At 37.0% G+C, this 26,076-nt stretch overlaps 1 protein-coding gene across 5 annotated transcripts in view; it reads right to left on the bottom strand.

Annotated features, from left to right (window-relative positions):
- The window catches only part of LOC114647134 (CREB3 regulatory factor-like), a 75,062-nt gene that overhangs the window by 20,928 nt on the left and 28,058 nt on the right, over positions 1–26,076 (bottom strand). For all 5 annotated transcript variants that reach the window (XM_028795675.2, XM_028795676.2, XM_028795677.2 and 2 more), the window contains exons 4-5: positions 19,500–20,226; positions 2,538–2,711 (exon numbers count right to left, since the gene is read on the bottom strand). In XM_028795675.2, the coding sequence (XP_028651508.1) occupies positions 2,538–2,711; positions 19,500–20,226 (901 nt within the window). The remainder of the gene's footprint in view (positions 1–2,537; positions 2,712–19,499; positions 20,227–26,076) is intronic.

Below are 26,076 nucleotides of genomic sequence, written 5' to 3'. Positions count from 1 at the left end.
ACCATTCTTCACTGCAGAAAACTTTTGAGTTTCAAAAGTGGTACTTTAAATTTTGAGTATAATGACATAAGAGAAAGCATTAGCTCATTTAAGAAAAAAGTCTTAAATTCAATAAAATAAAAAAAATATTAAACCTATTTAAACCACTGCTGAATACCTTACTTTTTTAAAAAAAAAAAAAAAAAGCTACATATTAAATTTATGTTTTACAAGCACGGTTTCACATCTAACGTAATATACCATACTCACATATAATTAAAATTACCAAGGGAAAAAATGTTTGTATAGAAGAGTTTTATAAAACACTCAAAATACAAATAATTTGTCCCACGCTCTGATTCCTATCCCTCCTGTGGAAGAGGAAAAATTAGTAACTTACTGTGGCTTGCTAAATTAAAGGAATACTGTCACAATTTGTCTTCTTCAATGCAGGATGGTGACATTACACTAATACAGTACTAGATTAAGCTGAACTGCAATCTTATGCAGTTGTTTAAAGCAAGATTAAAAATAAATCAACCTCAAAAATGTTTTAAGGATTATTAGTAAAATTCTTATACATTATTAAAAAAAAAAAAACAACAACACCTCTAGTAAAAATTTATTTCTTGTTATAGAAATAGTGTTGAAACATTAAATGGAAGCATAAAGGAAGTCATTGTTTCCAAGATGAAGCATAACTGCTTTGGTTTTCCTTGCAAAGAAAGAACTCTGGAGGACTGACCCAAACTCGGGGGTGATATTTAAAATGGGCACTGAACATTATATTGGCATCTACAATAAACCAATAGAGATGAGACCCATTGTCAGTAAAAATCAGCAGCAAGTCCATTCACAATACTATCTCTGTGATGAGCCCAGGCACACCATTGCCTATTGTTTAAAAGTAGAGGAGGCCACAGACTGCTCCTGGGGAAGGAAGGCACTATATGTGGTACTTTCAGAGCTAAAGGAAGGCTATGCACTCATTTATCAAAAAATATCTGGCAATGTGAAAATAAGGGCAATTCTGAACATCAGCAGGGGCATACCTACTACTGTCACAGGCAGACTCCTCTTTCTACAACTAAAAAACAAAATCACAAAACCTAGATTAAGGGGATACAGTGGAGGTAGAACACACCTTTAATGGAGTCTCACACTGCATCTGTGCAACAAGAAGCAGTCCTCTATCAAGACTAACCATACAGCATACCAAGGATGAACAAATAAAATCCAGTCCCCCGAAAGTACATGACAATTCTCCAACAAATCGTAAAGTGACACAAAGCCATGTGACATCTGCCTCACGTGCGGAATCAAAGATTGTTACCAACATTATAGCAATGTAACCACACAAGATCAGCCAACACCCAAAGTGATGTACGGGTATTTATAACAGTACTGTACCCCCACCCCCCGTCCCAATGCTGTTACCGATCTTTATAAATCCCACCCAGGCAATGTCTGAGATCTTTTTAGTTATTGTTGACCTTTCTATATGAAAAGTCAATACCATGCTCAGAAAAACAAGTGGTGCATGAAAAGCCAAAATGCACTGCAAGAGCTTGCTTGGAAACTAAACCGCAAGTTCATTTTAGTTGATCCTAGTAATGTCCCTGCCTCAGCCTCGCCCCATTAGGGAGGACAAAAAAGAAACTCATTAAAAGCCTCTCTCTCATAAATCTTGATCTCTAAAATATTTTCTAAAATAATGATATGTCAGAGCAGCAAAAGAACAAGTGTTTTTGTCATTAAATAACTCAAAACTGCCAGCAACAAAAGCACTTGCCAATTCCTAATGATTATGTGCCACTCACAGTCAGCACTGGCTACATTAAACCAGTTTCGTCACTGTTAAATTGGAGTTTAAAAGCTTTCAAAAAGTAAAATCCCAATGCCTCTCTGCAGCAATACTATTGACATAAATGTTTTACACAAGTCTTTTTTCCATTTTATTGAACTTGGGAGTATTTTAAGAGGCTGCCAACAAAAGTAGGGGAATGGCACAAGAAAGACAAATGCAAATTTGCAAATGGAAAGGACCTCAGCAAGTCATGATAGGAAGACACAGGTCATTAATAGGTGATAACCTCTGGCAACATTAAAGGGTACTGCAAAATTTAATTCTCTGTGTGCAACAAAACAAAAGGGAGAAGTAGAGACAGACTGGAAGTACGCAGACTAGCCCATCAAGGGGTCAGTAGCATCTCTTGCTCAAGACAGAAGATTGCAATATTGACCATTCTTTTTAAAATGGTAAGAACTAGGCTGTCTAGTTGGCATTCAAAGGCACTATATCCTTAACCTCAGTACTGATTTTTGGGATAATTCCAAAGTTACTTGGAGATGGCCTTAATGTACCATCATCTGGCAGTGGCAAATTATACCTACAATTTGGAACAAAGGCACAATGGTAAGATGGCAGATAGGCTAGAGATTATTAGGGGTGAGAGAAGAGAAATGGACAGTATTTAGTAATGGGTAAGGAATGTCAACAGAATAAAGAACGCATCAACGCTACTCTCAGGCACCATACTTTGACCTGCTTTGCCCACCTGTGGACAAGGTGTTCAGTCGCTGGTACAGATTGCTTGGCAGCGTGCTGGCATTCCAGGCTCCAGCAGAATCACTTCGGCCTTTTTTGCTTGTTGACTCATATCCGTAACTGTACTCCCAGAAGCATTTCCTCTTCTGAGTCTGTTCCAAGGGCTGCTCTCCTGGCTCCAAATCTGATAAAAACAAATGTAGGTTTAACATTTAAAAAAAAAAAGGATTATTTTCATGAAACTGTTGAAATCAGCAGTCGCCAAAAAATAAATATTTGATGGGAGGGGGGGAAATCATGGACAAGTTTAAAAATAACATGTTATTTGAGGCTAATATCAAATATGAATAACGTTTATCTAAAATTAGATCGTACAGTAAATACTTTAAAATAATACACACAAACCTGGACATATGTCAGAAATGAGCAGATACGGTATGTGGCAAACATATGTAAATGTCTTTACACATTTCAAGGAAAATATTAGATAAAATTCCAGAATGAGAAGTCTGAAACTTGAAAGAACAGCTTAAAAGATTTGAGTCCCAAAGGACTTACCACTGTCCATGAGACTGGCACATGCTGTACGAGAATAAACACATTGCTGCAGTAAAGATTTAAGTATTGAATAAAATGCACTTTGATTACAGGCTATGTCCCAGTTCACTAAATTACACCACATGTAGCACACTATAAAGGAGCATCTTATATAGCACCCTGCAAGTAAACATTCTTAATAACCACTTTGCACTGGCGCAACATTACCACACTAGGTCCAAGGGGAACGCCATAGCCTTCTCACTTCACACCAGTTATGTTTTAGCCAGGGTTTATTCCCTGGCTTAGGTACATTTTCTTTTTTGTTGTTTGTTAATTGTGTTTTTTCCCATGTCTATGCAATTTCAGTTGGTTTTGCTTATTATTTGTTATTTGTGTACTATGTTTTTAAATGTTCAGTGATTCTGTGTTTTATGGATAGAACCCCAGGAGGTGGGGTCACGTTGATGTCACTGATTACTTTTTTTTGTGTGAATTTTCACTTATTTGAATGCATTTTTCCACTAATAAAGCTTATTTTTGGGACTTGTCTATTCAAGCCAGACAGTCTCTCTCTCTTGAAGGATATGTTTTTGAATATTTAAAAGTATATTTTGAAGTTTAAGTCAGAGATTCCATTGTAGACCTGTGCAGGCCAAAGCCTGCCTGTAGCAACTAAGTGCGGTTCGTCTTGGGCGAGGTCATACCTGGGCAGGTTGCTGAGGATCACACCTTTGTCCATCATCCTTGCTTAAGAAAAACTTAAGCCAAAATCCTGTTTATAGGCTACCACTTGATGGTTAACTTTGATTGTACAACAAATTCCTAAAACTGAGGCTTAGTACCACCCTTTGAAACTGGATTTACGACTTTCTAACATGGAGATCTCTGCATATGTGGATTAGCAGTAGGGATGCCAAAACAAATGATACTTTTGGTACCGGTCAATACTAATGTTTCAAAAAACAATGATTCAGTTCTACTGAGACTGAAAAAAGCTACAATGAAAGTCAGTACTGGACAGCACTGCGTGATTGAAAGTAAATAAATTACAAGGCAACGTAATATGTGAGAAAAACATGAATAAGAACTACATATAAAAATGACTCATGGTGATGATGATACAGCACCGCATCTTCACATGTCAAAAAGAAAAACAGAAATCATGTCTAGGAGTACTTTATCTTCAAGAGAGAAGAATAACAGCACATGAAAGTGGGGCTCATGCTTAATATTTTAATAAAGTCAAAACACACACACAGACTTTTGTTATTACAACATTTATCCCATTACAGAGTTAGTTCATAAATGGCTTCATGCATGGTTTGTTAGTGTAATGAAATGATTGATCAGATTCAAGTTTTAATAATTCAACTTGTAGTGTCATGATGTTGTAAGAGGAGGTAAAATGATGGCATGATGAATTGCTTTTTAATTCTTTGTTCTATACAGCCCCTAGAAAGGAACAAAATGTTTTACACTCTTTATCAGATTACATCAGACATGTCTGCAGATGTGCATTTAACCATCCATTTTCTATTAGGTTTTGTACTGTACAGTTTGTGGTAGTCAGGGAAATGTTGCATCCACCATGCACTGTGCATATATGATTGCATGCACTGGCAGAGCGAACAGCTATAGCAAGCAATAGTTCAGGCAAGTTACTAAACAAAATGGCTATTTGGCTTGCCTACTCTGGTAATGAAAATGAGCTGCTCCAATTATTAATACACCAAAATAAAATGTATTTAGTGCTACAAAGCACTGAGATTATGCCAGTTAGCTGGACGGGCAAAACAATATACTTCATTGTTAAATACATATATGTAAATGCTAAATTTGTGTCATTCATTTTGTATTTGAAGCTAATATCCATTTGTATAATCTCTTAAAATATGAAAAAACATAGTGAAAGCACATATGTCATATAATTCAAAGGTATATTGGAAAGTGTAATGCAGTCCACCAGCTAAACTTCAGGTCCAGTTAATATTTTACTTCTGGACTTGTATACAGTACTGACTAAGCAATAACAAAATCCAATCAGTCATACAAGATACTCTGAAAACAGCACAACAAAGAGCATCTTACAGAAGTTCTGAAACAATAGATAAATGTAAAGCTGACAAGATTTCATGCAGGAAATTAGTTTAGATAAATGTATATATGGTAATAATAATAATACTAAAAAAAATATAAGTCCTATTTTGTAAAAATAAAGTTCCAGGATTTTGTGACATTTGAAAATTGAATCAGCGATTTATCCATTACTCTTGTTTATAACCACTTAATACTGCAAATAAATATAAATCTTACAATAGCAAATGTTACAAACCTAACAGAGGGATTCTCGGACAAACCATATTTTAAAAGCACATTGTTACAAAAGTAGATTTAAAGAGTTTGTTTAATTTAAAATATTCTAAATTATATTGAATTTCACTAATTTAACAGTATAAATAAAATACATTTGAATTTTTAGTGGTACTTTTCAGTTACTAGAGAGATGTCAGAGAATAAATTTGTAATGTGCATATGATAAGAAATTAGGTAGTCCATGTTTTGGTATCATCCTTTAAAAACCTACGCTGAAGTCCCCTCAAGATTACACTATATTTTGATATTTATAAATGCCTATACTAGTTTACTTAAATGATAGTTGGGCAACTTCTTGATATGTATACCACTCTTTAAAAACTGCTGTTATTACTGTGGCAGTATAGCAAAATTTTTGGCAGGCATTGTGGCTTAGTGGTTAAGGCTTTGGACATCAATCCCTGAGGCTGTGGGTCCATATCCCACTACTGATACAGTGTGACCATGACTTGGTCACTTCACCTGTATGTGCTCCAATTGAAAAAACAAGAGAAATGGAATCATTTGAATCTCAAATGTTTTACGTCACCTTAGATAAAGGTGTCAGTCAAATAAGTGAATGTATTAGAGTATAAAATATATAAATACTTATTACAGAGAAATGCACAATACTGTTCACTTTAATAGTGGAAGTACTGTTAAAATAAAAAAAGTGGTTAAATTGGATATCTGTTTTTGTTATGGTATCAAGGTATGGAGTATCATGAAATTTTACTAGTATTGGCATTGAATACCAGAATTCTGGTATTAGGTCATCCCTAATTAGCAGCATGTGGACCCTCACCATAGGCACACCCACAGGTAGTGTACTCAGCCCCTGTTTTCTACTCATCATTCCCCATATGACTACACGGCCAAACACAGCTCCAGCTCCATCATTAAATCTGCTGATACTACTGCTATCACAAACAATGATGAGATCAGTTACAGAGAGGAGATTTACCTGCCGACACAATGGTCACAGACTTCAAAAAGTAGAAGGCAGACTACACTTAAATCAATTAAATTTCTTGGGAGTGATTCAAAAAGTAGAAGGCAGACTACACTTAAATCAATTAAATTTCTTGGGAGTGAGCATCATTGACCAACTGAAATGCATACAAGACATCTCAGCTATTGTCAAAAGGCTTAACAATATTTTTACTGCTTCCAATGTCTGAGGGCACCTCATATTTCTCTACTACTAACCTCTGCAGCTGCACAGTGGAATTCGTCCTGACCAAGTGCATCACATCCTGGTACTGTATCTGCTCAGGTCAAGATCACAAAGTACTGCAGAATACCTCAAACATCCTGCACAGCTGCTGTTTGCTCTTCGGTGCTCTGGCGAGCAGTACACAGTACCCTGTACGTGTGACAGTATTAATACTTCTTGTTTTGGGCAGAGACTACATAAACAAGAATGGATAGGTTTTGTTGGATCAAATGTTTTGTTTTTGTCATTTATTCTTGTATAGATTTAGGTATGTATGTATGTATGTATGTATGTAATTATATTGTGAAAATTAGCCTTTGCCCCTGCATATTCTTGAGAGTCAGGCAAAGTCTCACAGCCTCCAGGGTTGAGAGAGAGCTACAATGTCAGCAAAATAAAAACAAACTGTTATGGCAGTTGTGGATATGCAGGACTCGGTGCATTCTAGGTATTCCGAGTATCCCAGCAAGGCCAGAGGCATGGCCTTGATTGGAAGCATGTAATGTTTCCCAAAACCAAATTACTAATCAGAACCACTAGTCAAAAGCAAAACAAACTCAAAACCAGAATTTTTCTTTTTTAATTCTCAATAATAAATCTCATCCTTTGTGGGTCTCCTCCTTAAAGGAATACTCCAATCAAAAAATTAATTTTTATGTTTATCACATTTAGTTTGTAGTGATGGCTGAGAAATATTTTCAATCTCCCGTTTATGTGTTGAACAGATATATAACTGAATCAATGAATGGGACAAAATAGTGAACAACCCTGGACAATATAAAAACATCCATAAAAAAACCCAACAGGTTACTTGTTTTGTTGATACCGTGATGATGTCATGGAGATAAGTAAATGAGAAAAAATGACAATAGTAACACATAAAGAAACTTCAAAAAACAAATAAGGAAAAGACCTAATTGTGCTTCTAACAATATTGACACAATAAAATATTTTGAAAAGGAAAATCAATAACACTCAGGAAAACAGAGGGGAAAGAAAAAAAATGATCACAAATGCATTCTTAACATTCATGGCAAGAGGAGAACTGAGTCTGCAGTTGGAAGAATAGACTGTGCAAAGGGCCATTTGGCAGGAGGAAGAGGTGAAGTTTGAGAGAGAAAAAGAGGAAAGGACAGAGAGAGCTGAGAAGGAGAGGGTCTGTGTATTTTAATATAGCAGGCAAATGGATCAGTCACTGCTCCAGAGAGAAAGGGTTATTGCAGTAAATAAAGGGACTGTTTAACTATCTTGCCTTTTTCTGCCGTTTCTGTAGTCAGAAACACACTGCATTATAGGATTTGTATTTTATGTTATATACTGGGAGTTTCTTTTTTCATTTGTCTTTTCTTAAAACACATTTTTACATTTTGTAAGGTAATGGAGTTACGCTTTAGTAGATCATTTGTCTCTAATCTGAATTTTATTTTTAACGAAAAGCTGAACACAGGGTCTTTATCATTGATCCAGATCTGCAGCTGAACAGAAAGTTGCTTAAACTCCCTCCCACAGAAAACAAATAAAATACTGGCCACCCTCCTAGTTCCACCAAAAATATGACCGTGGCAAAGTGTTCCAAAATGCTTTACAGTGGATGGAATGCTTCCATCTAACAGAGTGCAGAAAAAAATGTTTCACTTTCCAAACTGCAGACACAAAAGTTGCTGAGGCTAGACAGGACTTTCGGAAAAATGTTTTTGCTTAGACGCATTGGGGCTATATAATCTGCTGGCAGCACTCCGGTAGGTTCACACAACTAACTTTTGGATGCATTTCTAAACCTTTTTAAACTGAGTCACAAATGCCGCTGACAATTTAAAATCAAATGGAAACACAGCAGAATACAAGTCACCCAGTATAGAATTGCAATGACATTTGCATTTTAACAGCTTTACTTACTCAGCAGGAAATATCACATTTTAGAAATCTAAAACCATTTAGACTCATAGAAAAGGCGACGTTTTCTCTATTTTGTCTACTGATGTGAATTAGCCAACTCCTGGCTTTTTTTTTTTAATTTTAAGAACAGCTCACAAACACAAAGATTAGATTTAACAAAACGTTTATGAAGGGCAAGGATAACACCAAAAAAATATGGCAGGATAAAGTTCCACACACAAATTTAAAAAGAGACAGAACTGGTAGAAGACACAGCCATATAGTGGAGCAGTTTGTAAATGCTGGGTCTGCCAGGGTGTGCTAGACCCTGTCTGGTAAAGTAACTCAGAAGGCAACATGCAAATGTATCCATTACAACCAGAAAAGAGAAATGGTCTCTGTCAAAACGTACAATGTTGCTTAGGCCACAGCAGAACAGGTGACAGACTATTCAGAGTGAGTGATGCTCTATTGAGCATTGGCAAGTACATTTTCACAGCACCCTAACATACATGTCTAATCTGTGACAGCCTGGCAAGGCCACAGTAAATTTGTGGTGACATCACAATTACAGACCATATTGTCAACTTACAGGTGAGCCTGTAATAAAAGCTTTCTGGCCTCTGACTTTCTCTCAGTTACATCTGATACCTTCTCTTTGATGTTGTTTTAAATTGTATATATAAAAAATGCTAAGATCTGTCCATCTGCCATGCAGTTACATACTAATGGGGCTAGAACCTTAATCTTGGTCTTAATTGAAAGCTTACAACCAGATATGTTCTGGAAATTTTAAATATCTAAAGCAGCAACAACCTTGGCAAAGTGACCTGTGGTCATATGTTTATTACAGCAAAGTGTTTGCACCTCCAAGTAACATGGCAGAAAGAAAAAGAAGAGCAGTGCTAACTGCTGAGCAACATGCAAATCACAGAAGTCAATTACGTGACAAAGAATATGAAAAGTAGCAAAACCTGCTAAGTGTTAAGTGCGGAATACAGAATACAAAAAAAAAAAAATGTACTGTATGTCAACGGATCATCAAATAAAATACTTCATAATCAAGTGTAAGCTTTTATATGTGTAAGCAGGCAGAGTTTGTAGTTGTTTATATCTAGTCTAGTTTTTTTGTTGTGCCACACATCCCCCTTCCTAATTCATAAGGATCCTTACTTTGCCTTCTGTATTTATTGATCATCGAACATCAATAAAAACACATCAAGAATGGCAAAGTGACCTGGGGTCAAGTGGTTATAGTTTGTGGGGTGCTAACCAAAATAATGGCAGGAACAAGAAGAAAAGCCACATCTGCAAACCATCAAGCAAATCGCAGAAGACACAAGTGACAAAGAAAGAGAAACAATAAGACAATAACACACTGAAGCATATAAACAAGCAAGATGTAATCCTGAATATGGACATTGACTCATATATACATATACAAGACAAAGTGAAGGATACAGAATGCAAGAATAAGAACAAGACAGAGATGTATGCCGACAAAGACTCAAAAGATCCCACCATGTGTAAACATTGCATTTGCATCCTTAGATCAATGATTGTTTAAAGAGCATTCCTTAGGAAAGTCAGACGAACAATGTGATCACTATGCAGCTGTATTTTAAAGGGAGAAGACAGAAGAATTGTTGCCAAAATGGAAAATTTCAGCTTGCTTTATTATGAACTACCTGAGGTAATAAAATGCATTAAAACTTCTAGTGGAAGAGAAAGTAGTAACTATGAGGAAAACATAAAAAGTATCAACAACTTCTTATCTTTGGCATCAATGGGAGCCTCTGTTAATCTCCCAGGACACAGTGCATACATGTTATTTGCATTTTATTTTAGGACTGTAGTTCCATGTGTTTCACTAGTATTGTATATTTTTAAAACTCTAATTTATAGTACTTGCTATTAAGATTTGACTATCAGGTATGAATTAATCTACATGGTGCCTTTCTCTTCATTTATTTCTTAACTTCTATGTATTGAACTGATAAATGTGTTTGTCTGAAACAGTGTTGTAATTAATGTATCATATATTATTTTTAGTTGTTTTCACTTTACCATTTTGTTTTCATGGGCCTCGACATTCCAGTTATTTTTATGGCTGTGGCCATAATCCAGATGGCAATGGTACATCATTGTTATCTGGAGACAATACGTTTCATCACGCTATGTCTTCCTCTAGTCAGAGCATAAGATGATGGTGCCCTACTCCTACGGTAGAAGATTTTGGATTCAATTAACAGCTAGTGCAAAAATCACTTTAGGAATTTATACAGTTGCTGAGTTTTAGATTACATATTGCATTTAGGTATCCTTTTGTCTGTGACCTTAGGAGGTTTTTTGACCATAAGTTCAGTCCTTTTGTTTGTCATAACCATACTGGCAGTAATTAATGTTTGCTCAGGAAATTTCCTTCTGATAGTGCATGCAGTTAATAAGGTAAACTAAAGACTGACCGATTGAACAGACATTGAATGGGCACAAGAGCTACCCAGAAACCCTTTTTTGCCTCTGATTTATTGCAGAATTTCTTTAACTTACAGGATAGCCAGATGAATTTCATGGATTCCTCATTTTTTCCCCAAATAATCTTCAACAACTTTGCTTCATCAAGAAAAGCACGTAAAAGTATCTCCTTGTGCTGGTCTGAATTCTGATTCACAGCAACCTCTTCACTGTGCCCAACCATCATCTACTCTCAACATGACACCCAAGTAACAGAACATCCCTACTTTCTCCAAAATAACTAACCCTGCTGCTAATATCTAAAATTATACTTACTACATCAACCTTCTGCACCCTTTGCACAGACTTTCTGTGAACAATGGTTGTACCTGCCACCTGTAGACTAATTGTCACATTATTACATCTTTTATGTACCCATTTCCCACAAACCATGCGTTGGATTGAGTTTCTCCTAACACCTTTACCACATACATCTCTTCTTCTGTGCCTCCTAACCCTTTGTCTTCAACCCTCACCTCAGTCTTTCCTGTATTAAAACTGAAGCCTATTACATCCAAACTAGCTGTCCATTTCAGCATCTCTTCAAATCCATTTTCAGTTTTAGTCATCAATGTAAGTTCATCAGATGTCCACACGCTTCTCTGGTTGCCACTTCATCGCGATCATGAAACAGAAGAGATTCAGAACAGATCTCTGGTGTAGCACCAATAGCACTCACTATCCCCATCTTATATTGACCACCATTCATGCTTCCTCGTAAATGGACATCACTGCAGATACTAATCATCCACACAACAGTCTGTAAGCCCATTTCACCACCTGTTATTACATCCTACAAATGTATAATGGAGTGCCTTTCCCTTTGACAGATACTTTTCCTGCATTTGCATGACAATAACAATCCCGTGGTGTTCCCTTCCTTGGCATGAAACCAAAGGTCATCTAGTTACCTTTCATCTGATCCTTGATTCTTATCTTGCACTCCCTCAATCACCTTCATTTAATTGCTCTAAATGTTTGGTTGTTTAATATGATTCACACTCCAATAGATCACCCTTATCTTTTTGTATGGGAAGCAATAAGCATGCTTCTTTTCCAATCATTGGGATTCTTTCTTTCACAAACAACTACATTGCACAGGTCTGAAAACCATTCATCTCTGCATGCAACATTCCTGAGACCACTCTAGAGCCAGTGCTTTACCTATCCTTATCTTTATCAGCAGTTTTATGACATCATCTTTTGAAACCTTACAGCCTTTTACCATCTATTTTTCTCGCAAATAACATCATTATCCTATTCATTGTCCTCATTCAGTAACTTCTCTGTGTACTTATTCCAGGTCTCTTAGAAAAGTTGTTGCAAGTACACAAGAAGCTAACATTTGGCTTTGCTTCCTTATTGATCACCCTTTCATCATGTGCCTTTGTTTTCGGCCTATCCTTGCAGCATCTCTTCTTGGTATCGACTGCCAACAAAATGTTTTAGGCAACCCTCAAATGTATTCCTGGCAACAACAAAAAGGATGTTGCCTTCCTGGTTAGCTAGCCTATTTGAAAGACACAATTTAACTGTGTAAGTTTTAAAAAAAAATAAAAACAATAAGGACATCAACTTACTGATAGAGTGGGGGAAATAATTTGTGCTGAATTTGTAAGTTTGCTCACTTACAAAGAAATGAGTAGTCTCTATTTGTATGGTAGTTTCATTTTAAGGAAGAGAGACAGAATATCAACCAAAAATCCAGAAAAAACACATTACATAAAAGTTATAAATTGATTTGCATGTCATTGAGAGAAACAAGTATTTGATCCCTTACAACCCAGCTAGAATTCTGGCTCCCACAGACAGGCTGTGTGCCACTCAATCAATCAATCACAGATACTCCTGATCTCAACTAGTTATGTGTATAAAGCACACCTGTCCACAGAATCAATTTCTTCCATTCCAACCTCTCCACCACCATGGACAAGACCAAAGAGCTGTCAAAGGACGACAGGGACAAGATTGTAGACCTGCGCAAGGCTGGAATGGGCTACAAGAACATTAGCAAAATGTTTTGTGAGAAGGTGACAACTGTTGGTGCGATTATTCGGAAATGGAAGAAATATAAAATGACCATCAATCGCCCACGGTCTAGAGATCCATGCAAGATCTTGCCTCATATGGTGAGGATGATCATGTGAAAGGTGAGGGATCAGCCCAAAGCTACACGGGAGGAGCATGTTAATGATCTGAAGGCAGTTGGGACCACAGTCACCAAGAACACCACTGGTAACACATTACGCCGTAATGAATTGAAATCTTGCAGTGCTCGCAAGATCAACCTGCTCAAAAAGGCACAAGTACAGGCCTGGATGTTCACTGGCAAACTGTATCATCTATGACGGGGTGTCCAACTCCAGTCCTCGTGGGCGGCAAAGGCTGCAGGTTTTTATTCTAACCATCTTAATTTGTGAGCCATTTTTGCTGCTGATTAAATTGTTTTGTCTTAAGTTTAATTGACATGACTCTGACCCCTTAGTTGTTTCTTTTTCCTTAATGAGCAGCCAAACAATAATGAGACAAAACAAGTTAACCAGCTAACCTGAAAATAAAGAAAAGTGAAGGTGTCTGTCACATTTGGTCTTTTCAGATCAACAAAACATCTTGACGGTGGTCTTAGAAAAAACAGAAAATCAACAGTCTGCTGTGGCAGAATGAGAGCAGCAACAAGTCATGACATTCAATAATGGCTTTAATTAACAGCAAGAATTGGCTTCTCATTAAAAAACTGATTGGAGTGAAACTGGAACATCAAACCCCAGCCAATTTAGCTGGTCATCTGTTGCCTCTTTTCAAGTCTCATTTCTGTTTGGCTGCCATTTAATGAAGAAACAAATCAATTCAGAGGACTGAAACCTTAAAAACAGGGCTATTAAAATGAAGGGAAAAGGAATAAATTAGCAGTGAAAACTGCTCGCGGATTAGGAAAAGGGTTAGAATGAACACCTGCAGCCACTGCGGCCCTCCAGGACTAGAGTTGGACATCCCTGGTCTACGCATAAAGGACGGCTTGGATCAGACTGAACTAGAAATTGTTTGTTCCTTCTCTTTCCTAGCTATAGTCTAAAATTAAATAAACTGAAAGTAGATTTGTAGACAAACATTTGAAGAAACTGTTGGGATGACAAAGATGGGATAAAATCTACGCCAGTGTCACATCAAGCCAGTCCCGATGATAAATGAGAAGGGCTTGAAAAAATGTGCTCTCTTAATGAACAGTTATAACCCTTTGTTTATATACCTGTCGATTGTTCTATTATTTATATAAACAGTTTCACATGTTTACAGTACATTTGCCTTCATATGCATGCTGATCATTGGAAATAGGTTGAGTGAGGTATAAACATTCAGACAGAAGAATGAATTTATGAGCAAACATTATAATTATATTGAATATTAAATTTATGCAAACATAATCCTATTGAGTGACTTGTTTTAAAAACACAGTGTAAATATGTCACTTGCTCCAAAGATCATCTACAAATATGAAATGCATGTGCTAAGTGTATGACATTTCGATTGCCGATTACATGGGTAACTTTTTTGTTTTATGATGACAGGCTAATTTTAATTAATCATGTAGTGCTGTAACCGCTGTATAAACCTTATTTGTAATGGCCTGTATTTCTGCAGCCTCTAAACCAGTTCTCTGACTGCCCAATCCTCTCTGTCACTGGCAATTGCTTATACAAATCACACTACACATTTCCGAAAACTTCTTTGGGTTGCCTCATATTTTATTATTTATTTGAATTATACATAATTATGAATAAGAACATCATGGCATTTAATCGTATTATTTTATAATGGCTACATACTATTGATTAAAGATACCTTGTAAACTATTCTGTATACCTGCTTCCTGCAAGAAAATAAGGAAACTGGACAATAACACAGATTCTTAAATTGACAAAAAAATGAGTAGCCTTAAAGTATATTTTGAATAAAAACATGGGAATCCATCATGCAGGTTTATATAATCAAAACATGGTATACTATAATGATTTGGTAAGAGTTCAAATGTAGTGAAGGCCGAATAGAACAATTAAGACCAGAAGATTACATTTACAGGATCAGAAGATGTGATTATTGGAAAGAATAATTCACAAAAATTATCAAGATTTTACCAGTTCTGAAAAGCATTAATTCTGCTTTTCTGGAAAACAGGAGCAACCTGATGACCTAACACCAGTTATTACAAGCAATTATGCTGGATTATTTGATTACTGATGATGTAAATTATAACATACAGATATTTCCAGAATTACCCATATGGAATATATGAAGAAAAATACAGTGAAGATATTTATTTTTTGCCAGTTTTCTGTATGCGCTTATTTTAGTTTTATTTATTTTTCTAAGCACTGTTTTGTACTTCTTTAATATTTTCAGTACAAAGTCATACTAAACAAGGTCAGCCAAAACAACGTTTGTTTCTTACAATATTGGATATTTATTTTAAAAAACGGGTGATGATAATCACAGTACCTTTTACTGTTTTTTTCCATTCGAGTCAGTATGGCATTTGGAGCATGAATGTAACGAGCTGAGAAATTTCACAGGTTAGAGACACCCTTCAATAAAAACAGCCAAAGTAAAATAAGACCCACAGTTAGTTAATTTGGTTCCACACGGTTCCAAATGCTATCGGAAAAAATTGGGAGTGGTCTCCTCTAAACTTTCTCTTATACTCAGATATGGGGATGGATATTTGAGGAGTAAACCGCAAGAAAATTACATTTTTATATCATGTGCATTAAAGAACCACCAACAACAAATCAAATTAATAATATATTGAATAATTATTATAAAAGTAAAGTTGAATAAATCGGACTCCGGTTAACGGAACTAGCCCAAATGTTGATAGAAATGTACCTAATACTTGTATGCAAAATTTGGTACTGACGTTATCGTGTTTACACACACACACACGCACGCACGCACGCACACACGCACCCACACACACACACACACACACAGACGTAATTCCAAAAATGGTATCTTCGGACTCAGGGAGGTCTAAAACATCGATATTCATAAAAATCTCTATATCCAATCTTATGGACAATTACAATCGTTTCCCTATACTTCGTATACTTTTAATGTCGGACATAAGTGCTGTATAAATGCCAAGCACTCATTTTCCCAAACCATAACGGTTGTAATTATAAATTATTGTGTCCCTGACTTCACTGTCGCCTGATGAACTTGATTCACAACATTGAGACTTCAAGGAGACACAAGCGCATGTTCAAAACAAAACACCTGAATAATTTTTGGAGGTTATGCATTTAGTATGTTTTGTTGATGTCCTAGAACTTTAAATAAATTCTGTATTTGTGCATTTTTCCCCCATTTCCACTTTTTTTTCTTAAAAACACAAGTTTATGACAAAAAATTTAAGCGGATTAGGCCATTCAGCCCAACATTGCGAGTTGATTTTTATTTATCTAAATTTGGAAAAGTATTACGCTGCGTGAGTTCCCATTATCCATTGCTAAATATTTGAAAGACTGTAAAGTTGTAAAAGGATTTAGTCGTACCGATGGGTTTGTTCTTGAGTTTCCATCTGTCCACCTTCCATTTCAGGGGTGAGTGGATGCCGGCAGGCAATTTAAATGCAGCGCTGAGAAGAGCCGCGCAACTGCAGAAAACTGGGTGCATAGTAAGACAGCCACAGGGGGAATTCCAATGGTTCATGTTGATTGATTCTGATGTTTTATTGATTTGTGGTAAAGAACCTTGTTTTTGCAAGCGATTTCTTTTTATATAAAATATGTTAAGTTGTGATTAGTCTTGTTATTTGTGTAAAGAGTTATGTTTGATTAAGTTTAAGGTTTTGGTGTGTTGAATTCCTTTGCACAGCGAAAGTGGTAGCTCCCTTTGCCAGTGCTGGCAGAACACAGGATCGTTCTGTCAATCACTAGTGGAGATTCAGAGCGAGAAATGCGTGCACCAGTGTTTGGGAGGAGAGAACAAACTCTTGAATTATGTTCTAGGTCTAGGAGAAACTTTATTTGCTGAAATGGCTGTCTTAGAGCCAAGTTTTTTGTTGTTATTTTTAAAGGCTGCTGAACCCCACTGGATTGTATTACATTTGGACAAGACTTTTTTTCCCTTGTTTTCCATCGCTGTTCTCACCAAAGGTTTGTTTTGTTTTTTGCATTTATTTTTATTTGAATGATAATTTGTACTGTAAATATTTTTGCACCAACAGCTCCAAGTTTTTAACTGTCATCTTGTGAAATAAAATCTACTTTTTTTTGTACATCTGCATCTGTTTTGCCTTACTTTTAAGACCTACAAGCAGGATATCTGTTATAAAAGAAAATCTTGAGACGAGACTATTGCCAAGAAATTTTTTCAAGTTCCGCCCTCCTCTCAATCAGTTTAGGATAACGGCCCATGCCCACAGTCCTCTCACCTCACATTTGTGTGAATGCTTTTTTGTCAGACAGCAGTTCCTTCGCTCTCAGCCCTTATGGATTTTTACGTTTTCCTCACTTTACACTTTAAGAAAAGAAGACTTATTATGTCCAAATCATATTGAAGAATTTCATCCCAAAGCATTATCAACAGAAGAAATGAGTACATGGGCAATCCTAGCACCGAGAAACGATGAAGTCAAACGAATTAACATGAAAATTGTTAATTGGTTACATGGCAAATTGGTTAAATGCGTATCAATAGACTATGCTGAAAAAGTTGGTGGTGATGTTGCGGAAGATGAAAATATCAACTTACAATATCCCGTAGAATATCTACAACCGTTAACACTGTCCGGTCTTTCACTGACCAAATTACTGTTGAAAAAAGGATGTATTGTAATGTTATTGCATAATTATGTCTGAGTGATGGGCTATGCAATTGGACAAGATTAGTTGTACTGTATTCAAAATTGGTCGAACAATTCTGACATGTAAAATTTTAACAGGAGACAAGAAAGGTAATGTAGTACATCTTCTGCGGATAACATTAGACACCAAAGGAGATCTTGATATGCCATTTGTATTAAAACATTTACAGTTTCCCGTTAGAATAGCTTTTGCTATGACAATTAACAAATCACAGGGACAAACAATCGAAAAAGTCGCTTTATTTATTAGAGAGAAAGAAACGATATTCATTCACAGGCAGTTATACGTTGCGTTGTCACGATGTAATTCCAAACACAGATTCAAAATTCAATGCTATATTGACAAAAGTTAATTTAAAAAATTGGTTTTACTGAAGTTTTACAGTAAAAGTATAAGTTTAAAAAGTATTTGCGCATTAATTTCAAAGCCAAACAGAATGAAAATGTATAACGCAACAAATACATTACCTCTAACGCAACATGAAACATAATTTTCTTTCAATTTATAACATTTTACTATTTTTTACTATGGTTGATTACTTGCTGTAATGTAAAATAGTTAGTTCTATTATGCATATAAAAATTCCCATGAAAATAACAATCTGTTTAAATTGTACATCCGTTTCCCCATACACGAGCGGCAGATCTGTGAAGTGGCTAGTGGGTAGTGCCTGCCCGGGGGTTGGCGAGCAAAGTGAGCAGGGGGCAGAGCCCTCTAGCTGTTAAAAAAAAAGGTTTTAAAGCAGATTTAAGTTGCAGTCATTCTAATTTTATAGATTTAACCAACTACTAAAAAATTAAAAGGCCACAAATTTACATGGAAGGGATGAAAAATCTTATTATTCTTTTGTACAGTATATAACCATTTCTTTTCAGTTTTTAATACAAGGACCAATTCCTTATTTCTAAAAGTAAGAGAAATAAAAAAAGACAAATGATTTCTCTTAAAAATGGCACAAAGCCCATAAAGTACAGTTTTTGTAGCCTTCAAGTAGAAAAACAAAAGATGCTGTTATAGATCCTGCTGCTCACATTGAAAGCTCTGAAATTAAACCCCCGGTGTATCTGTTGAGGCTTTTTAGCCCAGGTAAGTGTGTTCAGCAGCTATTCCAAAGCCTTAAAGCACTCCTTTGGGTTGACTGTGCCTGCTCTTGGAACTCTCTTTTGTGCTTACTTTGTTAGACTCCCATTAATTTGAACAGTCTTATCCAACATAAAGTGAAAACATTTCTCTGATGAATTTGGAAACTGACAATTTTATCCCTTTTTCTGCCTTCCTTTTATTGCATTCTTGTTTATTTTGCCAGATGTGTTACAATAGTGCCTATTTAAAGAGGCTGATATATAAAATAAAATTTAAAGGATAGGCAACATCCAACTAAGACAGAAGTCACATCCTTTATAGAAAGTGACAATCCACATACTAGTAAAGCAGTCAGAAATCCCATACAGGAGATAGAAACTGACATCATACAGTATGTCAGCTGATACCTCCACCACTAAAACCAGTAAAGTACTAAAAAATACATAGGGTGGACTTGAAAATCCATATCTCACTGACACATATAATTTCTAAAAACATATCACAAAATCAGTCTCTATCAGATACTCACCCGACTCATCAAATGAACTGGATTCATTTATTTCCTGGTCTGCCAATTTCATGTCCTCTTCTTCTTCTTCTTCTTCTTCCACTTCACTGACGGTGCGTTCGCTGTCTGAATCCTCACTGTGACTTGACTCTGCATAAGCCTGCATCGAGTAATTGTGCTCTTCGTTGGTGAGCTCCAAAACTGCATCTAAGGATTTCTGGTTGTATAAAGACGAGCAGGTCTCTTTACTTCTTTTTCTTGGCCTCTTCATGCAAGCCACATTGACCTCAATGTTTGTACTCATTAGATTGTCACTTTTGGACGTGAGAGTCTGCTCAGCTTTCAAACACTTCCATGAGTTGGTTAGTACCTTTGGCAGTTTTGCCTGCTTCTCCAGTTTCATCCTGCTACCATGTTCATCCTCCTCCTCTCTCATGGATTCTAAGCAAGCTGTGGTGTCTTGACCACTAGAGCTATCATGTGTCACATTTAGTGCTGGGGTTCCTTGATGCTGAGGGGCCTCATGATAAACTAGTGCCCCCTCAGAGCTTCCAAACTCTTTCTCCACTCCTCCTTTGGCATAACGAGTAATATCTTCCAGGGCAGAGATGTCCCAGCGCTCTGACAGATGGTCTTCCCTGACATCATCATCAACAAGGTCACTCAGCAACTCGATTGGTCCTTTTGGTGGAGTCCCACAAGAGCCTAGCATTAGAACTACACCCTTACTGTTGGCTGTTGAGTCCAGCTGATAAAAAAGGTAAAAAAAGAGACAGTAATGACATTTCTGATTCAGACATTTATTTAGCACGCCATTTTTTTCCTTTTACACATGTGCATTGATACTCTCCGACTTCAGACACATGAAGCAATTAATGTATTCAGTTTCAATGGAGAAGAAAAATGCATACATTTTAAATTAGATGGTACTTATTTTCATCCTGGCTCCACCCTGTGTAGAGTTTGCATGGGTTTATTCTGGGTGCTCCGGTTTCCTCCCACTGTCCAAAGACATGAAGGTTAGGTGAACTGTGACACTAAATTCGTCCCTGTGAGTGTTTAATGTGTGGGTGTGTGTGTGTGTATTTGCCCGGCAATTCACTAACGCTCTGTCCAGGGTTTGTTCCTGCCTTGTGCCTTGTGCTGGCTGGGACAGGCCCCTGTGCTCCCGTCACCCTGTTCAGGACTAAGAAAGTTGGAAATTGACTGACTATAAAATGAAAAAATCAAGCCATAATTAGTTTAAACCTGAATTACACTGCTATACTGTTTAAGCTTTGGATGGGAATAACTTATTGATAGTGGAATGGCACGTACAAGTAGAAGTGCAATGTCCATGTAGCCACACATAGGATGATTCTGGAGTAGCACATCATGCAGAAAATGATGACAGAGCTAACAAAGTTTTCCCAGCAAAATGTATGTCTCAATAATATCCATTTGAGCTCCAACTCACCAGCTTGTTTCATGTAGTTATTCTCCTCCTTCTGCGCCTTCCCTACAGTTTTAGCAAAATCCACTTTTTGGAAGGCTAAAAGATCTAACATCAAGAATGATTTAGGTCTACTTTTTAATTCTGAAGATTTTTAAATATTCTCAGAACAATGATAACCATTTTGTTTAGTACTTAAACTTATAATGACATTTTGAAATCAATGCCGCATATAGAACATATTTTTTGAGTGACAGAATTAAAAATTAATTTTACTCTATTACTCTTTCGAGCCATAATTTGCTGATCACGTGAACGAAGTAATGCCAGAATTTTGGTTAGCCCAGAAAAAGAATCTATTCATTTATGCAACAGTTTCACACTTACATATCAATCACATACCACATATGTAAACTGTGGTTTCTTTAGAATGCTATTGAGCCAAACTCAAATATTGACTGTAAGGCAACAATAAGTAAAGCCAATGTCACAATACATGATTTCTAGTAGTGGAGTATGTCAGATTTGACAGCTGCAGTTGCTGATCTCATCACTGGACCATGTCAGTTTAAACGACTGTAAAATCGCTGGCCTGGTCACATTTACTGAGTGAGTGCCTTCCAGTGCAGTCACACTACGCCTTTTTATGACAGCCAATAACATTCTGTTTGACGGAGCTGAAGCTATACAAAGGGTTAACAGGTATGGTGAGTCTAGCCACAGTCTCTCCCCATTTTTTTCCTTTTCCATTCTGTTCTGGTATGTAAAACATGAGACATCAGACAGACAAGCATTCTCCTCTGATTGTGAGGTCCAAAACACCAATATGTTCCTTATTCCTATGCACTGTTACATATAATGCACTGTACTTCCAGATGAGTATTCATTGGTTATCAGCCTTTAAAAGAAAAGTCTGTTCCTTCATGTAAAAGTTTTATGCATGTAAGGGGCTTGACTGGTAAATCTGTATTGAAAGGATAATTTCATAATAGTTTACGATTACAAATGCAGCATTCCTAACTTCAGAATGATCCAAAATGTGCATATTTGCAAAGATATTGAAAATAACAATGCAAACCACAATCCAGATGTTTTGGCCAGAATCCTTTATTGGCACTGTCTGTGCTGACCTCGGACAACTGAACAAAAGCTGAAGGGGTGATTTGTTTTTTATTACAATCAGTCTGTATTCTTTACTATGGCATTTTCTGAGAAATCAGCTGCTAGCAAAGAGCCTGTTGTTAACTTTAAACTGATAGTATATGGCCAGTTGATTAACACTGGCTAAAGGCATGTCTTCAAGTAGGACTGATGAGGATTGAAGAGACCTAAAGTTGACACACTGCCTTTTAAATTGAAGCCAAAACATGGCATTAATTTACAGTTTAGTAGATCAGTCAGAGCGTGAGAACATTTACAGCACAGTGAAAAAGTTAATTCACCCCTGAAAAGGATTGTATCTTTTAACATACGTGAACATTTCAGCTTCAGTGTATTTTTGTATAGTATGAAACATTGAATACAAGCTTGGAATGTGTGGATATACTGTATGGACGTCTGGTTCGTATTTCTATTCTATACATTTTTCCTTTTTTATTTCCTTCAAAGTATTCTTACAATGCAATAATTTTAGATCAATAACAAATATTAAACTCTCTTTAACAGTTGTATTTGGATGCTGTAGCTGCTGGTGGGTAACGCAGGATCAAGCAAGGGTCAAATGCATGCCAAAAGAAATCTCTCAGTCCAAAAATCCGTTTTAAAAGATTTAGTGAAAATTCAAAGCAAATAGTCCACACAAGAATAAAGAAAAAGGGTTGTTACAGACACAGAATAAAAAGCAAAAAAACTGGAAAAATGTCTCTTCTCTAAACTTAGCTTTTATTGTCAAACTTCAGTTGTTTCTATACTTAAAGATGCTTTACTTTGCCTTCAGTATGCTCTAAACATATGGCATTGCACGTTCAATACAGCATGTTAACTTTCATGCTATGGGGCACACGTAAGGGCATGGTTTAAAACTGTGTGCCCTCCATGCCTTACACACGGCAAGGCAGGTCACTAGTCAGAGATACTAGAAATAGTTCGAATACACCAATTCAATTCTATTTGTGAGGGATGTAAGAACCTCCTACAGACTATGCACTGATATATAGGCAAACATTCAATATAACTGAAATAACTAGCAAATGGCTCTTACAGATGCCCTGACCGAACCTTTGACGATTCTACCAAAAATGTAATTTCAAACAAGTAACATTTAAAGATCATACGTTGTGCTTAATTATTCAATGAAAATCAACATAAATGCCATTTACTCAGTGACAAAGTAAGTATATCTGTTGCCTTCACTGTTTGCTTTTGCCCTTTATGGCAGAAATACAATAACATCTTGCAGACATTTCTTGCAGTCTTCCATAGGAGACAATTACATAGACTGGAAGGAATCTTTACTCACTCTTCCACACAGACTGTTTCCAGCTATGGGATATTAGGGGATTTTCTTCCTTGTACAGCTCACTTCAAGTCCTTGTACAGTATTTAGGTCCAGGCTTTGACTTGGTCACTACAGACCTTTCTTCTTTTTTGTTCCTATTGAGCTGTTCCATTGTACAATTCGGCTATAATCAAGCAGTGTGTATGGTTGATTCAATGTTGTCAAGACCCTTAAGCAGCAAAGCAGCACCAAATTGTAATAATGCTACTATCATGCCTTACTCCTGGTATGTGGTGTTATGATTCCTGTTTTTTCATTCAATGTTTCATTTTTGCAGAGGTTTATACATTTTTGTTTACTATAATTATTATGTTTAGAAAATATGTACAATGTCACCTTGTTTCTAGTTGGCCTCTCCATTCTGAATGATTTGTTACTATGATGTGATGGCTCATTGTCAGGGGACACAGTACTGGAGGCCTGCTGTTTGATGTCAACAATGTGACAATATTTAAGTCAGCGGCGCATGCGCATCTTTGTCCAAGTTTGTGGATACATTAGTTGAAATCCCTTATAAACAATTTATTTGGTTCTATGGGTTTGCTGACTTGTGGCTTTTTCCTTGAGATTTGAATTCTTGGTTAAAGCATTGGGTTCTGAAAGACGATTTCTGGTTACTATTGGATGAATGGTAAATACAAGTATTTGAGTCGAACCTTTCATGTGAACACCCTACAAACTCAGAGCTACAAATTGGACAATTCAGTTAAAAACAAAGCTATCCAAATTCTTCATATTGTGATGTAAAGCTGACCTTTCATCTTAAGTCAATGGTATAAGATAAATAGTGTATCCGTAAAGTATTCACAGCGCATCACTTTTTTCACATTTTGTTATGTTACAGCCTTATTCCAAAATGGATTAAATTCATTTTTTTCCTCAGAATTCTACACACAACACCCCATAATGACAACATGAAAAAAGTTTACTTGAGATTTTTCAAATTTATTAAAAATAAAAAAAACTAAGAAATCACATGTACATAAGTATTCACAGCCTTTGCTCAATAATTTGTCGATGCACCTTTGGCAGCAATTACAGCCTCAAGTCTTGTTGAATATGATGCCACAAGCTTGGCACACCTATCCTTGGCCAGTTTCGCCCATTCCTCTTTGCAGCACCTCTCAAGCTCCATCAGGTTGGAGGGGAAGCGTCAGTGCACAGCCATTTTAAGATCTCTCCAGAGATGTTCAATCGGATTCAAGTCTGGGCTCTGGCTGGGCCACTCAAGGACATTCACAGAGTTGTCTTGAAGCCACTCCTTTGATATCTTGGCTGTGTGCTTAGGGTCGTTGTCCTGCTGAAAGATAAACCGTCGCCCCAGTTTGAGGTCAGGAGCGCTCTGGAGCAGGTTTTCATCCAGGATGTCTCTGTACATTGCTGCAGTCATCTTTCCCTTTATCCTGACTAGTCTCCCAGTTCCTGCCGCTGAAAAACATCCCCACAGCATGATGCTGCCACCACCTTCACTGTAGGGATGGTATTGGCCTGGTGATGAGCGGTGCCTGGTTTCCTCCAAACGTGACGCCTGGCATTCACACCAAAGAGTTCAATCTTTGTCTCATCAGAGCAGAGAATTTTCTTTCTCATAGTCTGAGAGTCCTTCAGGTGCCTTTAGGCAAACTCCAGGCGGGCTGCCATGTGCGTTTTACTAAGGAGTGGCTTCCGTCTGGCCACTCTACCATAGAGGCCTGATTGGTGAATTGCTGCAGAGATGGTTGTCCTTCTGGAAGGTTCTCCTCTCTCCACAGAGGACCTCTGGAGCTCTGACAGAGTGACCATCGGGTTCTTGGTCACCTCCCTGACTAAGGCCCTTCTCCCCTGATCACTCAGTTTAGATGGCTGGCCAGCTCTAGGAAGAGTCCTGGTGATTTCGAGCTTCTTCCACTTATGGATGATGGAGGCCACTGTGCTCATTGGGACCTTCAAAGCAGCAGAAATTTTTCTGTAACCTTCCCCAGATTTGTGCCTCGAGACAATCCTGTCTCGGAGGTCTACAGACAATTCCTTTGACTTCATGCTTGGTTTGTGCTCTGACATGAACTGTCAACTGTGGGACCTTATATAGACAGCTGTGTGCCTTTCCAAATCATGTCCAATCAACTGAATTTACCACAGGTGGACTCCAATTAAGCTGCAGAAACATCTCAAGGATGATCAGAGGAAACCGGATGCACCTGAGCTCAATTTTGAGCTTCATGGCAAAGGCTGTGAATACTTATGTACATGTGCTTTCTCAATTTTTTTTTTTAATAAATTTGCAAAATTCTCAAGTTAACTTTTTTCACGTTGTCATTATGGGGTGTTGTGTGTAGAAATGTGAGGAAAAAAATTGATTTAATCCATTTTGGAATAAGGCTGTAACATAACAAAATGTGTTCAGCAAGAAGCATATTTTTCCTGGTTGAATTGCATTTGGAGTGAAGTGAATTTTGATGAAGCTCTTTTATCCCACATCCAGAAGACATCCAAGAAGCTAGTCCTGGACTATATGAGTTCTCTTGTACTGTATCTCACCTGGATCCTCTGTAGTTTGGCAAAGATCAGAGTAGAAGTTCAATTACCTGTCTGCTCCACAAGGCTTTTTCCCATCTGGACAAAGCTGCCAACACTGTAAGGATTATATTTTTTGATTTCTCCATTGCCATCAGTACTATCCAGCCATGCTT

This window comes from Erpetoichthys calabaricus, chromosome 2 (genome assembly GCF_900747795.2).
Source record: "Erpetoichthys calabaricus chromosome 2, fErpCal1.3, whole genome shotgun sequence".
NCBI classification, from domain to species: Eukaryota; Metazoa; Chordata; class Cladistia; order Polypteriformes; family Polypteridae; genus Erpetoichthys; species Erpetoichthys calabaricus.
The sequence above is the reverse complement of the archived record's forward strand: the minus strand, read 5'-3'. Positions and strand labels throughout refer to the sequence as shown.